The sequence below is a fragment of the Triticum aestivum genome, chromosome 5A, assembly GCF_018294505.1.
Source record: "Triticum aestivum cultivar Chinese Spring chromosome 5A, IWGSC CS RefSeq v2.1, whole genome shotgun sequence".
NCBI classification, from domain to species: domain Eukaryota; kingdom Viridiplantae; phylum Streptophyta; class Magnoliopsida; order Poales; family Poaceae; genus Triticum; species Triticum aestivum.
Window position 1 is genome coordinate 314,411,442 of NC_057806.1, and position 16,084 is coordinate 314,427,525.

The window sequence follows — 16,084 nt, forward strand, 5'->3', positions numbered from 1 at the left end:
TTATAGCTCATAACACACGCACATACGTGTTTAAGAGTAGAGATGGTAACTTGTCTTGGACGCGTCTTCGTCTACCGTTCACGAGTTCTATTTTATCATCCGCTTTACAACTCACAAACATGTATTGACGGTTCTAAGAGTAGAAATGGTAACGTGTCTTGGACGCGTTTCCGTTCATTATTCACGAGTTCTATCTTATCACCCGCTTTACAGCTCACAGACATACGTATACGGCTTTAAGAGTAGAAATGGTAACTTGTCTCGGACGCGTTTCCGTGCTTCAGGTGGTCTTCCGTTTCTTCGATATATTATTATATCATTTTTTGTATTTTAGCTTTCTATTTGATTTCTTTTACAATTATTATTTGTATTTCAACTTAATAAAACCCCAATCTTGAATTCTTAGGCAGCAAAACTAGCCCGAAGAGGGAATACAGACCAGAGAGAAACCACCCCAAAACCAGAACAAACCCTCCCTCCCTCGCCTTCCCAGGCCCCCTTCCCCTCCCTCCCCCTTCCCCCTCCGCCCTCTCCTCTTCGGCGGCAAATTCAAGCTCGGGAGCTCGCAACCGTGGTTAGCACCTCTCTACCCATATTCTCTGATAAGCTCCAGCCTTTAACCGGAACTCTCCGGGATTCCTGATATCTTCTCCTCGCGATTTTTCTGCGCCAAGATTGATTCGATCTTGCTCGCGCAGGGAGTACATATTTCTCTAGGGTTTTAGCGGGTCCGCGAAGGAGCGGACTTAGGCGGAGCCTTCCTGATGGCGGCCGCGAAGGCAGATGCAAAGGCGGAACCAACCGCCACAGGCGGCGGCGGCGGCGGCGGCGGCGGCTCGTTCACCGAGGAGAGGCTATCCGAGAAGCTCAATAAGCTCAGCAGCTCAGCGGCGAGCATCCAGAGTATCCTTTTTATTTATTCAGACGTCCTTATCGCACGCTCGCAAATTCAGCAGCATAGCTTGTGGTGTCTCCTTGTTGCAGTCTTGCTTGTTTTAGTATTATGGTGAATAGAACCCTAAACTGCAAGGTGGAAGAGGACAAAAAACTGTCCTACAAGATCCCGTGGTGTTCCATGCCTGCGCCATTTGATTGGTTAATTTGAACGGTCTTCTTTTCTCCATAAATGCTTAGTATTGTTTATTGGTGTGCACGAGTACAACTTTTTTTTTTGACGGAAAGCACGAGTACAACTCATAAGAATGCATATGGGTGTAGTTGTAAACTAACTAATATCTCTGTAGCTCCTGGATTATTATTTTGATCTCCCAGGCTTCTTATATGAGAAACTTAGTTCTATCTGTCGTATTTGAAATGTATATAAATGAGCCTGAGTACATGTTTCGGATATTCAATCAGTATCGGGGCGTATCAAGTACGTGTCGTACTTTTTTGTCTGAAGGAAAATTTGTGCGGTAATTTTGGTTTGTTGAGTACTTGTGTTTGTGCTGTCAATGCTCGCTTTCCTTCTATTTTAAATCCTGGGATAAAGATGTTTAGCACTGTTGACTTTGAATGATGGTCTCTACAAGAAATGACATGTGATGGCAGGAACTGTTAGGAGTCTAAATTGCAGTGCAGTAGCCCTCTCTAGGTTGCCTGGAGTTCTCGTTGCCTAGCTAGCAAATTAGTTTGCACAACTTTTAACGTCCCCGCTTCCTCTAACATGGGATTAGAGTTAGAATGTTGTTCAAAAAATCAAACTATTCCTTCTGGTTGCCAGTTGACCTACCCCACTCCACTTGGTTAGTTGCTTGAACAATCTTTATGGCATAATTATTTTGATGGTATGTATCTATTATGTCTCCAGGATTGCAGTAACATTTTTCTGCACTGATCCACTGAGGTTGCATTGACAAAATATCTCAACTGTTTTAATGTTGTCGATCATATGCCCTTGACTTTGAGCCAATTAATCAGTTGGCTGAACTGTATCTTACACCATCATTGGTTACACAATCACAACAGACAATTTATTGGAAAGGGTATATTTGGAGTTTGAGGAAGAAGAGAGCGTTCATCATGCAAATGCTTTCCCATGGACAAAAATGTGGATCATATGATTGTTTGCATATCTTTGTGCTTGTGTCTTCTGTAAATAAGTCTAAGGCACGTCATGCTATACATGCTATATGCTAATGTTATATCATTTTAAAAACTTAAAAGTTACTCTTTGTTTATCATTTCAAACATTTAATCAAGTCTTGTGAAGCTACAAAATACAAACTTTGGTGTGTTTCTTTGCAAACGACTCGAGTTTTTAAGCATAGTACTCCCTCCTTTTGTGGTCTCCAACCCTTCTAATTCTGCCAGTAGGTATTTAATATGCGAAAACGTTAATTATCAAAGTCAAACGGGATGACTGAGAGTGTGATATTAACATGTGGTTGGCCAGGTTACAGATATGGCAAAGAATTCTGTATTAACATGTGGAAGTATGAGTATGTGTCCCACTTTCTTATATGATGGTATACTCAACTTTGATTTACTTACATTCTGTGCTCTGATTATATTTTCGTATGACATGGATAAATTCCAGTTTTCTGGAGTATCGAATGTCAGCTTTAGTTAGTTGCTTTTCTTTATCCTATGCTATGCAATATATACTGCCGTAGCTTGTCTATTGTATTCCTTTATTCGTAAGCAGCACTTTCGAATTGGTGCATATTTCATCGAAAGAGAGCCAGAAGGGTTGTTGATACATGGCAGAGGCAGTTTAATAATGCAACAACCGATAAGAAAGTATCATTCCTGTATCTGTCAAATGACATCCTGCAAAACAGCAAACGCAAGGGAGGAGAATTTGTGAATGAGTTCTGGAGGGTTCTTCCTGGGTTACTGAAAGATTTCTACGAAAATGGGGGACAAGATGGAAAGAAAGTAGTGGCAAGATTAGTAAGTTGCTTCTATTTCATAGTTAAGAAAGTCCATTTGTTCTCTAGACTTTTCCAGGAATTCTGAGGGGGTGAAAATGTGGCGGTGCCATCATAATGCTACAGTTACCATCAACTTAGTTTTTTAGTGAACTATTAGGATGCATATCATGCTGTTGTATTTTATTTTGACTATTCATCTATTATCCTGATATTCACGCACTACAAGAGTGAAATTACCTTTTGTGGTGAATTTAAGAAATAAATTCATTATTGTGATTGCAAGGCCAAGATCCAAAAGAATTAACTTCTCAATTTTGTTGGGCTGTATCTGCAGATAGGGATTTGGGACGAGCGGAAGGTTTTTGGAACACGGAGTGAAAGTCTGAAGGACATTCTTGGTGACAATCCTCCTGCATTAAATAGCAACAGCACTACTTCAAATCCTACCTCCAAGCCCTCTTCAGTTTCGAAATCTTCTCAGAGGGATTCCAGTCCAATAATAAAAGTAAAGTGTCAATTCTTTTCCACTGACATCATTTTTGTTCCTCTTGTACTTATTATTGATTCAGTATATTGGGATGAATTTGGGAGTGATAGCTCTTGTTGTTGTTTGTCTTTCACTGTAGAAACTGACTGTTAGCGGGATGCCTGAAAAGATTATAACCGCATACCAATCTGTACTTGATCAATATTTTGACGAAGACACAGCTTTAAACAAATGTAAGATTACAGTGGGTGTTTTGGAGAAGATGAATAAAGATGTAGATGAGGCTTGTACTAATGGTAAGGATTTTGCTTGCTTCACTAAGTCCAAATGTTAGGGACAACTGCCTGCCATCGTGTAATGTTTAACTCGCTTTTTTTTTTCTTGCGTTTGTTATCTTGATGTGTCTTGTGTCATGATTGTTACAGTACTATTTTACATCCAGTTCCATCACTATTTAAAGCTACTACATGCTACCCCACGCTGCTGCGGGAATTGAATATATTTCGATGAGATTGGAACATGAATATTTGGATTAATAATATGAGAACTAAAACTGAACATATATATGTTTTGTTGTATTTGAGTTTTTTGACTATCTATTTGACCTGTTATGGCGCTGCTAGAAGGAGGGCGCGGGAGGGCCGGCCGGGGGCCTTTTTGCCCATGGGCGGGCAAGAGGGAAGGGATTTCCTTCTTAATTCTTGCTTGATTAGATTGATACATCTCCTCTTTTTATATAGAGAGGTTTACTTGACTCCCAAGCAAGGCTTACTTGACCCCTAAGCAAGCGACTCTTATCTCTAATTAACCCTAAGACTAACGGGCCCATTAGGCCCATTACGTACTCTAACACTACACCCCACCTGGACATGCAGCTTGTCCTCAAGCTGCAGCCTAACCAACTTATAACCATGACTCGACGCAACCCAAACCTAACACCTAAAAACAAGCCTTTTACATCTCGGCTTGTTTTATTATTCTCAACCTGAATGGACTGGGACGCTTTATTTTGGACCCCTTAACAAAAAGTGGACACCATCCGCACGTCGGACATGCACGTGTACAGCCACCTGGATCCCATGGACACCATCTGGACAAAAGGAGTGCATGTGTAGGACCACCTGGAAGTGGTCGCAAGAGTGACCAGCAGAGGCGCCCTTGCGGCGCCCGGTGACGGAATGCAGTGGTGCTACGTGGTGCGCTGTTGTCGGTGACACCATGCCTTCTTCCTGCCGGACGACTGTTGGTCTGCACCGCACAGGGAAGAGTGGGGGGCTTGCGATGGAGAATGATGAGGAGGGGTGCGCCCCCCCAACCGCCAATGTCGCAGACTTGGAGGTCGCTGCCCGTGGGGAAAACATCATGCCCGCTGCCCGTGGGGGAAACCGCATGCCCAAGATCCCCGGAGCAGCGGATGAGATCAAGGTCCTTTGCGCAGCGAAGGGCAACTTGGAGGAGCGGCAGCTGCAGACCACGCATCTCCCGCACACGCCGACGCGCAGTAGCCTTCAGCCTCACCGCCGCCGACACGTGGCGGGTAGCGATCCAAGACGGAAGCGGTGACGGCGACGGCGGGGACTGGACTTGGTGGAGCGGGACTCCCGCCGGCACGGTCGATGCGGGGCCGGAGCTAACCGGCGGTGGCTGCTGCAGCGGCTGCGGCGGTGGCGCACCGGGCAGCGGCAGCGGCTGCTGCGGCGGAGCGCTGGCGCGGCGGAGGCCGGCAGGAGCGGCGGCTGCCAGTGCAGCCAGGGCTGGGCGGTGGTGGCGATGGATGGCAGCTGCAGTGGCCCGGCGAGCGCGGCGAAGGCCGCCTGGTGCGGCGGCTGCCACGGCAACCACGGCGGCGCGGGGGCGGCGATGGGCGCTGGAGGCGCGGCAGGAGCCGGCCCCGGCCACTGCGGCCACTGCGGGGCGGCGGTGGGCGACAGCTGCAGCTGGGGCAGTAGCGTCCCAGCAAATGCCGCGGAGGCCCCTGGATGCGGCGAGTACCACGGCAGGGCCGGCAGCCCGGCGGTGGCGGTCAGCGGCAGGGGCGGCGGCGGCCCGTAGGGGCTGGCCAGGTACAGCCGGATCCCCTGGACGGCTGTGACGAGGTCGTTGAGGACCCCGGTGATCTCCTCCGGGGTGTAGACGGCGGACGGTGATGCGGTGGAGGGCGCCGACATCTGGGCGGTGGCGGCGCCGGAGGATGCGACCAACGGCGCGGACGGGGAGGGCAGCGGCGCGGTGTAGATGGCCAGCGGCGCGGTGGTGACGGTCGGCAGCGGAAGCGACGGGGTGGGAGGCGACGAAGACATGATCGGAACTGAGCTACCTGATACCAAATTGTTATGGCGCTGCTAGAAGGAGGGCGCGAGAGGGCCGGCCGGGGGCCTTTTTGCCCACGGCCGGGCAAGAGGGAAGGGATTTCCTTCTTAATTCTTGCTTGATTAGATTGATACATCTCCTCTTTTTATATAGAGAGGTTTACTTGACTCCCAAGCAAGGCTTACTTGACCCCTAAGCAAGCGACTCTTATCTCTAATTAACCCTAAGACTAACGGGCCCATTAGGCCCATTACGTACTCTAACATGACCCTTCCCCGGACCCCTGCGCAAGCGGGAGCTATGTGCATCGGGCTGCCCTTTTTTATATTTGATTATTGTATAGCGTAAAATATTTATTGAATATATGTAGTATAATAGTTTTCCCGTGCATGGTTGCATGTTGAGGTGCGTCTTTTGCTATGAATGGCTGCGTATTGAGGTTGGTCTTTTCCCATGCATGGTTGCATGTTGAGGTGCATCTTTTGCCATGAATGGCTGCGTGTTGAGGTTGGTCTTTTCCCATGCATGGTTGCATGCTGAGGTGGGTCTTTTGCCATGAATGGTTGCGTGTTGAGGTGGGTCTTTTCCATGCATGATTGCATGCTGAGGTGGGTCTTTTGCCATGAATGGTTGCGTGTTGAGGTGGGTCTTTTCCATGCATGATTGCATGTTGAGGTGGATGTTTTTTGCATGTCGAGTGAAATAGGTTAGTGGGGAACACATACTTCGTTACATACGATTTGGTGGGTGTTCTTGAGAAAAAATAATGGAAATGGAGAGGATTTGTATGTTGATGAATCGTTCATAATGCCGTGATCACGTGGGCACGTTAAATGAAAGAAATGATGATGGTTAATGTATTTGTATTCCTTTAATACACAACATCCACGTTCTTTTCATGTTATGCATCGAAATAGTGGCTCTTTGATGTCCATTTTGTCATAATTGTAGTTTGCATGCTAATATCAAAACCATATACTCCATCCGTTCCTAAATACAAGTCTTTTTAGAGATTTCAATATGAACTACATACGGATGTATATATACATATTTTACAATGTAGATTCACTCATTTTGCTCCGTATGTAGTCCGCATTGGAATATCTAAAAAGACCTATATTTGGGAATGGAGGGAGCACATATATTTTGCATGGTTTATAGAGTACAAGAATAGACTCGTATTAGTAATTTCCCTAGCCATGTTCTTGAGCTATTCACCTCTGATAATCTGGAACTTGAAATTACACTAGAATTCTGGGTCTCCAGAGTAAGAAAAAACTGGATTCAAAAAAATTCTGATGCTTTGACAGTACTCCCTCCGTAAAGAAATATAAGAGCGTTTAGGTCACTCTTTAGTGATCTATAAACGCTCTTATATTTCTTTACAGAGGGAGTATAATACAATGCGACATCATAATTTGTTTTCACTTCATCACTCGAGTATAAGTATCCAATAGGTAGTGCTAATGCTGGAGTAATTTTTTCCGTAGATATCCAGCAAGTGTCGTCGCTGATATCCAACCTTCAAGAACAGGAAGCAATCCTGAAGCAGTGCATTGAGCAACTTGAAAGTGTTGATGCGGCAAGGATAACCCTGATCAGTAACCTAAAAGAAGCCCTTAGTGAAGAGGTCCTTAGAACCTTTCTTATCATCTTTGAAATGTTCTATCCTGATTGTTTATGCATACCATCTAGCTTGCAAACAAAGCTTTATATTCTTTCTTTTTTGTATGTAATAGGAAAAAAAGTCGGAGCTTCTTCGCAATCAGTTGCAAGTAAGTAATATTCTCATACCCACTACATGGTATCATCCTTTTTCATCTGTCATGAACTCTTGATCTGGCCTGGGAGATCACATCTGCGGTCATTATTTTTTTCTGATGCCTTCTGCTCTTATTGCTCAACTAGAAGTGGAAGTTCACTAGGGAAATACATGATTGTGTTGTGCATTTTATTGGATTCATCAGCGTCCTCATTATGGTTCCTGTTTGCCTTGTGCCAGCCATATTTGTCCATCTTGCGATGATTTGGGCACCATTATAGAAACTTGATGCTTGTTAAGCGCCCCATGATATGCAGGCATAGCTAGAATTTTGCTGTGTCATTGACATTCTGTTGAAGTTTGCAGATTTTTGGATAAGTATTGAGTAGTGTAATAATTGTTAAAGAAAGAAAACAATATAAGAAGCACATGTATATGCAAAGAGAATCCTCTGGCATAGTTGTGTATGCAAGGAGAACCCTCTCTAAGAGCATCTCTAGCAGATCCCCTATCCTAAAAGTTCAAAACGCATCCCATTTCCTTATAATTTTTAGGGGATTAAAGTTTGATTCATCTAGCAGATCCCCTAAAACTTAATCCCCCATATTTATATTTGGCTCACACAATTCATCAAATGCCTACACTACATACGCACACACAGCTCTAGTATACCCTCGGATGCCTCTTTTTCTTGACAGTATCTGGTATCATGGATTTCGAGTCGCTCGACTAGTCACGACTAGTCGACGACTAGTCTATGAGTCGCAAAAATATGGTCGACTCAGCTTAGTGTCGACTCGCGACTCTGAGTCGCGACTAGTCACAACGCAGGCTCGACTTCTTCCGAGTCGCTGCCCCAAAGCGACTCGCATGAGTCGCGACTCAAAAACCATGTCTGGTATACCCTGATTGACAATCGAACTCTCCTGCAAATACTTCACATGCTCTGAAATACTTAGAGCCAGTTCGGATCTTCTCCAGCTTCACGGAATAGCTAGCTTCCCGAGAAGCCAGCTGCCGCCAGCTTCCGAAGGGAGAAAGATGCGTTCGGCAGCACCGAGGAGCTTCTCTCGGTCAGAATGGGCTGACAGCCCAGAAAGCAAGCCCAAGGCCCAGTTCGGTGGCTCATCACGAGAGGAAAACTGTACGAGGAGAAGAAAATGTTTTGCGGATGCCACTTCGGAACGGCATTCCAACGTAATTTAAAGCAACTTCCCCTTCTCGTTTACGCGAAGCTGCGCTTCGGCTGCTCCAGAAATTTGCACTGCGGGTCCCTCGTTCTCCAGAAGCGGGATTCTCGGAGCTGTCCCGTTCGGGTGGCTTCTCGCTGGCTGGATCGTGGAGGAGATCCGAACGGGGCCTTAGTACCATTGAACTGCACATTATGAACAAAATTCTCATTTGAGAAGTCACCTGCAACGCTTGCTTCTCAAATGTATGAACAGCAGCCACTATGTATTCAGTATCCAACTGCAACCCATTTGTCGCTTCAGCAACTTGCAGCTCATGCTGCTTGTGTGACAATGGCGCCACAATCCGGTTTGTCAGCTCTTGAGACGCATTGCAATGGCGCCGCAATGCGGAGCATCCCGAATCTACACTGCGGGCTCCTTCTCTGCAGGCTCATCCGTCATACACGAGGAGTCTGCCGACCAGGCCTCAATGCCGCTGTACGTAGCCTCCGCTTCAACATCACGCCCCTCGTCGTCCTCGACATCCTCGTCAACATTGGCGCTCTTCCGCTTCCTGGCGTAGTGCTCAAAGAAGGCCTTCCGTGCGATGGATCCGGGGCGTGACTGCCCCGCTGCCTCCTAGAGGTACCGGTTGTGTTCGAACGCTGACCGTCGGCCCCACGCGAGTGGCTTGGACAGGGACTGGGTCGTCGAGGAGCGCCTCGTAGGAGCTGTGCAGGCGTGCGTCTGCGGGGAGGCTGTTGTCGGCGGCGAAGAGGCGTGCATTGGCCTCAGAGCAGTGGCCACGGCGCAGGCTGGTGCAGCGAGCAGCATGATTTGTGGGAGCTTGCGCGTGATGAAGCCCATGATGGCGAAGCACACCAGACGCGGCGGCTCCTCTGTCTGTTCGATAAGTGCGGCGGCGCCGGAGCCAAATTCTCCGCCGTCGGCGGGATTCTGGTGTCAGCGAGGGTCGCTGGAGGGGGAGGGGTCCCATTTTCTCGGTCATCGGGGCGGCGGACAGCCGGCGGTGCGGGTTCCGGTGGGGGCGGTGTGGTCGGACGGGAGCCGAGTGTATCCCCTGTTTATCCTGAGAGTTGCCCTCGTTGGACTAAACATAGTCCAGAGGGTGGCCTTTTCAAGGGATGTTTCCTTATAATTATATAAGGAGTTATACGTTTAGGGGATCTGCTAGCTAGGGGTAAATTCTGTAAACGAAAATTCCCCCCCTCAAATATAGCTTTTAAGGGATCTGGTAGAGACCCTCTAATAGGGTAGGTAACAACTACTGAATCTGCTGTACGGTTCTGCTTTGCAATGGAAGCTAGTAAGCTAGCCATGGTCTGATTGGGAAGTGGGTAAATGTTGACTTACATGTTTTAACCTCCCACTTCAAGCACAAATCTGCCTCTTATGGCTTGCAAGCCCCCATTGCCGGGAGGCTTTTTCATTACAGCAAGCCACCTCCCGCTTAGACTGCTTAGGGTTACATGTTCTTATGAGTTGTGAAGCTAACCAGCTTAGACAGTTTGGGGGCTCTTTTGGGAGGGATATGTTTACATGTTCAGAACCCAAACAGGCTTTTTCAATACAGCAAGTCACCTCCCGCTTAGACTGCTTCAGGTTACATGTTCTTATGAGTTGTGAAGCTAACCAGCTTGCATTAGACAGTTCGGGGGCTCTCTTGGGAGGGATATGTTTACATGTTCAGAACCCAAACATGTAGGTTCTCTGCATATCTAGTATCCATTTCTGGTCACTTGTTACTGTAGTTCTTGTATGAGGTTACAATTAACTTTCTTTAACATTGCTATCTACCATCTCAGTTTGCACTATTTTTGTCTGTCTCTGTAGTGTCCGTTTTAGGAATTATTTAAGAAATTACTTAAGTGATTTGCAGCTAATCAGAGTTATTTGACACAGGTTGCTCGAGCAGAGGCTGAACATGCCGTGCAACTAAGACAACGATTTGGTGGTGCCCATGCCATTAATGGGGCATGGTCTAGTTCTAGTACGCTCATGACCACTATCCCGTCAGAGCAGACTGCTGCGATGATGCAGAATGCAGCAATAAGCCCAATAACTCCCCAGTTTCAACCACCACATCCAGCAATCCCGCTTTCCGCCACAGCCAGTGCTGCAGATGATGAGCCCAAGAAAACGGCAGCAGCTATGGCAGATAAACTTGCATCTTTGGCATCTCCGGAGCAGGTGCTCTCCTCCATTTTGGCCTCCCTTGCTGCAGAACAAGCTGCTTCCATGAATGGCGGCCCGCCTTCCGTAGAGCTCTCGGAAGGGCCTCCAGGCTTCCAGATACCAAAGAGGCCTAGAATCGAGAATCCTACGCAAACCGGTGATATGGGTGCTCCCCCTTTCTTTGGGCAATTGCTGCAGGCACAGCAGAATGGAGCAGCGCCTACTTCTCTTGGAGGCATGCAGTCATCGATGCAGGCAAATCAAGCACTGGGCGCATTTGCACCACTTCCCCCTCCACTGCCACCTATGCTGCCGCCACTTCTGCAGCAATTCAGTCAAAATGGTGGAGGAATGTTCGGAATGGGACCTTTTGGGATGCTGGCCAGCTCTATGCCACCTCCACTGCCGAACATGCTACCTCCAGGTTTTCCAAGACCAAGTGGGCCGCCACCTCCACCTCCTCTTTCACCAGCCCAGAATCAGAGTCAGACCCAGCAGCAGCAGCAATCTCCACAGGCACCGCAGCAATCCCCAACATCAACTGGTTTCTTTCCAACACCAGGCATTGGTTTCTTCCCTCCGGTTCAGATGCAGCAATCACCGTCGGTCCAGCGGCAATGATTACATAGCAACTGTCAGGCTAAAAAGGTGTCAGTTGGGCCTAATTTGTATATTAAGCAATAATTCCAGAGTGTTAGTTGGCAGGTCTGCAGGCAAGCAGGATCATCAATGCTTATGAGTCGGAAAGGTTTGTAGAATAGGTCGGTGGTTTGTGTGATGTATAACCGGTAACTTTTCCGTTTTGGTTGAGGAGGTTCATCATATGAAGTGGTTAAGAGTGGTTAAGACTCTTCTTCGTTGATCTGTGGCTCCTTAATTAGTCCTGAGTCAAACAAATGTTGCTGCTTGAAGAGCTGTGAACATTGGGCTCCTCAACTTGAGAACTTACCAGTGGCTTTGGAACACATGTTATAGACCTATAGTCTCATAGATCATGTTGTTTGTTTAATTTAAATCATTTAGACTAACATTTATTTACATTTATTTATTTATTCAAATATAGTGTTTCGTTTATTATGTTGTTTCTTGTGCAAGTTTGCTGTTTTTCCTTGGGTCGGTTCTTTCTGAGTGAGGGTCTGGATGTGCTGTCAATTCAGACTAACGAGTGATTATCCAAGACCAAGAGGGTTGAAATTAGCAGAAGTGGAGCTGATTTAGAATAAGAGAGGTTAAATCAACAAAATTGGAGACAAGGAAATCCATCAAAGCAGTTTCATTAACTGCAGAACTCATATCTAGTTAGTATCTATACACAAAAAATAGTCTATAGACAAAAAATTGTCTCCAACTACTACTCCTGTGAGTGCTAGGTAATTAAGAGAGGGAACCAAGAGGCTGCTCGCCTGCTAGCTAGCTGATGATCAACCAACTAATTATTCCTGGGATTTGCATTTGATCTCCCCACAGGCGGCAGCGGCTTCGCGCCGGCGTTGAACTCCACGCTCGGCTTCGCGTTAGCCGCCGCGGCCGTGTGACGGGCGCCATTGACGTCGAAGGAGTTGGTGGCCGTGGCGCTGCTTGGCTGCTGCTGCAGCAGCAGCCTCCTAGCGGCCGTGGGACGACGACGGCGACTCTGGGAGGATGGTTGTCGTTGTGCCGCGGCAGTGCGGCCGTCGTTGTCGAGAGGCGAGGCGGTCGTCGGCGGTGCTGCGGCCTTAGTCCCCGGGAGGAGGAGCTGGAGGACGAAGATGGTGGAGAGGAGGAGGAGCGCGCTGCGCCGAGCCATCATGACTAGGAGGTGGAGTCTGGAGAGATCGGAGTGGCGTGCCTCTTTATGCGTTGGCACTCACACTCTCGCTAGCTACTTGGCGGGAAGGAACATGCAGAGAACATGCACGCGCTTCCCCCCTCTTCGTTTCTTTTCTTGGCCGTGGATGATTGGGATGGAGGAGTCATCAGGCAGGCATAGCATATCGGAACGTGTCGCCACGAGATCTGAATCCCGTTTCTCGAATAAAATCTCGTGGAAACTAGCTTTTTTTTTTTTTTGAGAAATTCGTGGAAACTAGCTAGTGTAGGTAGCTTCGGATGGGTTTGGGGACGATCCAAATGTAAGTCGACCCGCGACCAATTCTCTCTTTGGTTCCTATACTAGTAAAATGGCTCGTGCGTTGCAACGGAAAAAAAAAATACCGCACGGCCCTAACTCAATAATCATGACTAAAACCCTAATAAATCTTGCCGAAACGTCTTTGTCGGCACAAGATGACAAATCTATTTTTCTTTCATGCAAGATTTTATCAAGGCGTACATGCACGGTTATTGATGGTTTTTTCGTCTCCAATTTAGCTTTAATGAGGTGTTCATTGCAATCCCGGTCGGTGTCCGTACGAAAGAAAGCGGGATCGTGCACTATTGATTAAGGTTTCCGCCTAAATAGCATTTAAAAAATATATAACAATTAAAATAACATCATATTCATACTCTATGCATTTTTCTAATCAAATTTCATATATACCATGTTAAAATTAGAGTTGGGGTTTAAAAATATGGATATTTCAAAAAAGTACTATTTGTTATAGATGGATTGTAGGTTAATTTTTGGAACGGCAGGGGTTTTTCTGCTAAAACGCAAAAAACAATTCATTTTCAGTGAGCTAATGGTTATGTGCGGATTATATACCAAAAAATGAAGGGAGTTTTCTATAAAACAGTAAAAAAAAGGTTTATTTTCTCACTTAAACGTGATGGCGAGTAAATTACCTGAAAACAGAGAGGAGATTTTTTTGTTAAAATGTTGATGGCGAACGAACATAAGCAATATGTATTTTATTAGTAGGTATAGATATCTCGCCCGACCCGCTTCTGCGAGCGGTGGGGGTGGGGTGCGAAACCCTACCCACACTGCAGCCATCCCCCCTCCTCGTCCAGCAAAGCCCGACCGGCATAGGCGGCGGGGCCCCCTCTTCTCACTTCCCTCGGGGCGGGCTATCGCGGAACGACCTCCTCAGGTGGTTGCATGACGTCGGCAGCGGCGGGTAGCGGCGGCTTGGTGGGCTGCTGCATGGTGCATCTCCGACGGATGCGTGTTCTACGGGCGTCGTTTCTTGCCGGGAACGGCATAGGGGCGGCGTGGATGACCTCAGCGGATTTGATGGTCTGTCAGGTGGTCATGTGTGGTGAGTGCGGGCTGGGTTTGGTGGTTGGCATGAGATCAGGTGGCCGACGACCTGTGGTGGTGCTTTGGTCCCTTCTCGCGGGCATGGAGGCGGGGTTAGGGCATGTATAATGGTAGCATATGGATACAGGTGCCTTATGACAAAAAGTAATTTGAAGTATATGTGTTGATTTTTTCTCCCCAATACAAGCTACTACTAATGGATCTTATCAAAAAATAGGAAGTAACTTTCACTACACATGCATCCCTTCTCTTCATTTTAACTTTTTTAACTTTATGTACTGGACCATATTTTTTGTCTCTAAGCATCCGCCTCCTGGAGAGGATCCCGCTTCTCCATCCGAACCTATTTTTTCTGTTATCCGATCTTACATGGCATGTGAGACATCACCCATTGGCCATGCCCTTTAGAGCAACTCCAATGGAGCGACCTATTTTGTCCGCGGCCGTCCGTTTGGGTCGGCGCGGACAAAAAAGCCGGCCCAACGCGCCGACCCAAACGGACGCGTGTCCGCTTTCGTCCGCCTGCCGACCCATTCCCGGCTCATTTTTGAGCCTGATTTGCGTTGGCGCGGACACAAGACGGACGCGCGCGCTCGCCCTCTTTCCTCACCGGGCCCGCTGGTCGGTGGCACATTGGATTCACACCCTTGCCCGCCTGCTACGTCGCCGACGCCGCCGGCCATTTTTTCAGATAAAAATGGATAATAGATAATTCTAGCGTACACAAATAAAAAGAAAAGACCACTACTCGTCGATTTCTGACTCCAACCGGGTAATGTCCTTCTCCGATGTCTGAATGTAGGCGTCAGCATAAGCCTCGTCTTCAAAGTCCCAACCCGCCGTTTCTCGTAGCTTCAGTTTCAATTGAGCTGCCTGCTTCCGTGAACGCTTGTCCTCCCGATAGGCGGCTCGCTCCCTCCTCCTCGCGTCCCTCTCCGATCTCAATTGCTTGTAGAACTGGCGCTCGTCGACGATGTCCTGACGGAAGCCTCCGCGCCACACCACCAAGGCTTCCACGTCCTTCTCTACGATGACGAGGCGACGCTGCTGCCTCCGATGGACACGACGATCCTCGTCGGTGAAAAGCCGCGGGAGAGGCGCCAGATCCTGCGCCCGCTGGCTCGACATGTTGGGAAAATTCATATCCAGACGAGGCCTCAGGAGGCGCCACGCCGCCGCGTCGTGCGCGCGGGCCGCCTCCTCTGCGGTGTCGAAGGTGCCGAGGACGAGACGTTTCTCGCGAAACCAGATCTCGGAGGACAATGCGCCGGAGCGGCACTCGCGGACTCCGCGAAAATCGGAAGCGCCCAGGCGACGGATCGACATGGTGGTGTAGAGGCGGCGAGAGTGGGCGGCGAGCAGAGGCGGTGAAAGTGGGCGGCGGACAGAGTGTGCAGGGAGCGCCTTCTTTATAACGAGCGCCGGCCGCGGCGCGCGCGCGAACCTTTCCCGCGCGCTGGAGCGGCAAAATCAGCGCGCGCCGCGCGCGAACCTTTCCCGCGCGCTGGTGCGCCAAAATCAGGGCGACAGCATGATCTAAAACGCACGCGGTCATGAAATGGGTCAGCCTGTTGGACGCACTGCCGAGCCAAAAATAAAAAAGGGCGGACAGCGGGCAGGCGGCCGACCCAAACGGACAAAAATGCGGAGAAAAACACCGTCCGTTTGGGTCGGCCCGTTGGAGTTGCTCTTGGGGGGTGGTTGGTGATGGCCTTGGGTTAGGCGAAGGGAACGAGACTTTATTGAGGAGCCGATGGGGTGTGGGCCGCCGGAGCGGCTACTCGGTGGCCGGAGTTGTCGGCTGCCATGAGCGGCCCTCATCTGATGCGTAGGCATCTGTCTTTTTGGGGCGCGGTTGCTGGCAGTGGGCCGGCGGCGTGGGTTTGTCGTTGGGGTAGAATTTTGATGTGGTCCTCCTGCCCGGGATTGGTTGCTCCCCGAGCAAGTCCCGGCGCGACGTCGCCTTGGAGTGGGGGTGCTCGACTCTGGGTCTCCTTCGGTCAAGCCAAGGTGGGTGCTTGCGGTTGGTCTGGGAGGCGTCGTCACACTATGGCGTCAGTGAAGGTTCGTAGCAGTGGTGGGTAGGACAGCGTTGTGCCG

General features: G+C 48.6%; 1 protein-coding gene across 2 annotated transcripts; it reads left to right on the top strand.

Moving 5' to 3' along the window:
• Positions 1-446: 446 nt before the first annotated feature.
• On the top strand, positions 447-11,877 carry LOC123103111 (splicing factor 1). Of its 2 annotated transcripts, none has more exons than XM_044524602.1 (8): positions 447-574; positions 699-903; positions 2,648-2,895; positions 3,211-3,381; positions 3,503-3,659; positions 7,164-7,303; positions 7,413-7,448; positions 10,531-11,877. In XM_044524602.1, exons 2-8 carry the CDS (start codon positions 765-767, stop codon positions 11,422-11,424), a joined length of 1,785 nt encoding a protein of 594 aa, XP_044380537.1. In that variant the 5' UTR covers positions 447-574; positions 699-764; the 3' UTR covers positions 11,425-11,877. The 2 variants fall into 2 exon arrangements, with proteins under 2 accessions (XP_044380537.1, XP_044380538.1); XM_044524603.1 differs by having other exon boundaries at positions 455-574; positions 675-903.
• The last annotated feature ends 4,207 nt before the right edge of the window (positions 11,878-16,084 follow it).